Genomic DNA, 3535 nt, shown 5'->3' with positions numbered 1-3535 from the left:
GCTGTTGTTACAACATTTTAAAACCAAAACTTTGCTTATGAATCCTCTATTGATATTCCTAACAAGACAAGCTAATATCTTTTTTCGGTTACAAAAGAAGGAATTACATTAAGAAGAAGAGAAATTATAAGGCCTAATCTCTTAGCATATTTAATAGAGAACACCTATAGAGAACCATGAAAGTTTTTTCTTTACATGTCAATTGAGAGATACATATTTAATAGAATTAAGAAAAACTTGATTGTTCACAAATTATATTGCATGAAAAATTGTTGGAAAAAAATTGCAAATGAAAGATGTCATTTTTTACCAGTAACATCTTCAAAAGTGCATGAGTCCCAATATGAGCAAGAGCACTTTTAATCCTCTCATGTCCTTGAAGTTCATCAACATAATATGACACACTTTCCCCATTTTCATAGGTTTCCACCAAGACTGCAGGATGCACAAGTGGATAGACAGGCTTAGGAAAAGAGACATCCTTCCATTTACGGAAGTTGTAGATAAAACGGCTCAAATGAGCAGCTTCCCTTGCAAGGTCAACTTGAGACAACATGAAAACTGCAAACTGTTGAACACTTTCATCCAATCTTAACCAATTGAGAGCAGGAATAAACCTTGAAGATTTTGCCATCAAATTGATAATTGCAAAATCTCTTCTAATAGATTCTCCCACACCAGGATGTCTAACCTTCACTGCAACCACCTGGCTCTTTGTTTTCTGACCAGGGTAAGTAGATCTTAAAAGAGCACGATGCACTTGAGCAATACTACCAGATGCTACAGGAACTTCTTCAAAGTTTTCAAAAATTTCAGATATCTTTCGCCCAAAAGCTCTCTCTATAGTTTTCTTTGTGTAGTAAAAACTATGTTCGGGAGCTTTAGTATGAAGTTCAGAAAGTTTCATACATAAATCCCGAGGAAAGAGATCAGGTCGTGTAGCAGCCCATTGACCCCATTTTATGAATGCCGGGCCTGCTTTTTCTAATGTACGATGAATTACCCGGAGCCACACTTTCCTAAACTCTGGTCCAAAATAATCTGCAACTGGTGCCATCAGTATACTTGGAGAGAATAACATTGCTAGATAGATAGCTCTCACTAACAAAATGAGGCCTTCTACTATAGCGGCTGCAAAAACTAACACGTAGTTGTACCCATCTTGTGCATGCATATACAAAGCATTCTGTGACGGGTAACGTTTTGCATGTGGCGAATTTCTTTGCCGAGCCAATGCTAGTTCTCCCCAAGTTAGTACAAAGATACTCGGGACCAACAAATAGTAACGAGCAAAAGTGAGGCTCACTGCCTGAGCAATCATATGTATTGAGGTTAATGTGTTGCGGCCATTGGAATAATACTTTTTATACAGAAATTTCCAAGCTATTTGAGAATTATATGCTGCTGCATTACTTGTTGAGGTTACAGCAAAGTTGCTGAAAGAACACCCTTTGTGAAAGTTCCCCCTAGTTCCATGCCATAAGCATGAAGTACATGCTTCACTGGGAAACTTATTTTGCATATACACCCTGCATCGATTGATATTAGGTCCAGCTGAGACAAAAGCCCCATTTCTACTCACTCCCTGATATCTGTTCCTATGAACACGAAGAATAGACTGGGCAACTCTCCTTATATTTGCAAGCATCAAAAACCTGCAAACCCGAAACTGACATTAAAAAACTAAAGTGACCATATTCCAAACTGTTGTGTTATGAATCCAGCCGATAAAACATTTCTCCGAACTTATTACCTACAATGGTTTCTTTCCAATTGTTGCAACTATAAAAGGTACACATGTAAACAATAATTTTTTTTTCTCACAAAAATACTAGATGTCAATTCCTTCAAAGGCGTCAAGTGGTTGAGTCACCTAATACAAAAGATTAAATTGATCTCTACTACTCAGTTTTGGAGCGGTTTAAGTTTCACTGCTAATTTTTCTGATATTTTCCAATAGTAAAAGATAACTAATTTCAAGCATAATATTTAGGACTGTAAATGAAGCAGCCCTACATAATGCAGCACCGAATAATTTCAAGAACTACTAAGCCTTGTCCAGTATGTGGGATTGGCTATAGCCTATATGGACCAAATGACGTTGGAGTGTCCACCTATCATAGATTGCATCAGTGTCTAAACCACCCGTGGAATTTATACAAGAATATGCTCTTCAAATTTCAAACAGTAGTAATTAAAGGTTCTCCATTGGACTAAACGGTATATGGTGAAGTAGTTACTGATACAGAGTTACTTTAGAAAGTAAAAGTTGTTATGTCTATTGCAATTCAATTTGTAGCAACACCACCATTAATGAGTTGCATGTAATTTCGCAATAAATTATGAGATCAGGTATTTCCCGACCATTTGAGCTAAGAAGCGGTTACTCCGGAGAAGTGTAAGTGAAAATTAATATGAGAATGAATAAGCTAGGAGGGAAGCTGAACCTGAGGAGGAGAGGCAGGACAACATGCTAGAAAAGAGGATCCGGAAACGAATGTGGGTGGCGGCGGCGGTGGAGACGAGGAAGCAGAAGGTGCGGGATTGAATGGGAACGTGATGAAGGAAGAAGATTCATTCATTCATTCATTCATTCAACAAGACTCAGACTGGGTCCTTCCCCTTGCCGCGATTCTTAGTCGGCAAATAACACCCACAACGCTCCTATCAATGCACCTCCCTTAGCAATTCTTTTTCATTTTTTTTAAGAGTGAATCCGGCCCTAATAATTATCTCGAAAAGACAACGAGATTCCTAACAAAAAAAACACTCAATTCAATTTTTGATTTTTTTTTAGGTGTGCCAAAGCACGGGACTAATCAATCCTATAAAAGTAAATCTCAGAACCGAGTTGATATTTTTTTTGTCTCAGGAGTTGGATTGGTATTTTTTTTATCAAGAATCTCGTTATCTTTTAAAGTAATTGTGAGAAGCTATTTTAGATTTTTTTTTTTAACTCGTATTTGATATTTCGTATTTTTCATCGCTTACTCTCTCTCTCTCAGTCTAGAATACTCGCGGGATTAAGAGACCTCTTTTTTAACAATTTTTAATTATATCTAAGTATTGTTTTAACGATGCAATTTGCTTGTTCTTACACTTCTTGATTGAGAGGATCTTTGATTTTGGTTCATGTACATTATTAAAATAGAACAGCAGTAATCCAATAGCGATATATTCGTAATTAAATTTTCAAATATTATTATTTTTATTTTATTTTATTAATTCTAAAATAAATGAAATATTTTACTGAGATATATTTGAATCATATAATAATAGAATGGATAAATAGATAATAAACAAAAATAAAAAGCGTGATTTGGGATTAATCAGAGAAGTTACTAAAGTTAGTACTTTTATAAGTTGTAAACCCTAATTTTTTGTTTTGCTCTGTATCCATACGGGCCGGGAAAAGCCCAACTGGACGGAACACAGGGAAACGGATCTACATTGGGAAGAAATATGGGTTGCTGAAAATCATTTTTAGACCTGAATCCTAATCAGAGTAGCCTTATTCATGACCAAAAAAAAAAAA

General features: G+C 35.9%; 1 protein-coding gene across 1 annotated transcript in view; it reads right to left on the bottom strand.

Moving 5' to 3' along the window:
• Positions 1 to 3535, bottom strand: part of LOC107627990 (probable serine/threonine-protein kinase abkC) — a 14574-nt gene that overhangs the window by 1837 nt on the left and 9202 nt on the right. Inside the window, exon 2 of the mRNA XM_016330794.1 lies at positions 311 to 1655. Coding sequence (XP_016186280.1) covers positions 311 to 1655 — 1345 coding nt within the window. The remainder of the gene's footprint in view (positions 1 to 310; positions 1656 to 3535) is intronic.

This window comes from Arachis ipaensis, chromosome B02 (assembly GCF_000816755.2).
Source record: "Arachis ipaensis cultivar K30076 chromosome B02, Araip1.1, whole genome shotgun sequence".
Lineage (NCBI taxonomy): Eukaryota > Viridiplantae > Streptophyta > Magnoliopsida > Fabales > Fabaceae > Arachis > Arachis ipaensis.
Note: the sequence above shows the minus strand (reverse complement) of the source record. Positions and strands in the feature narration are given on the sequence as shown.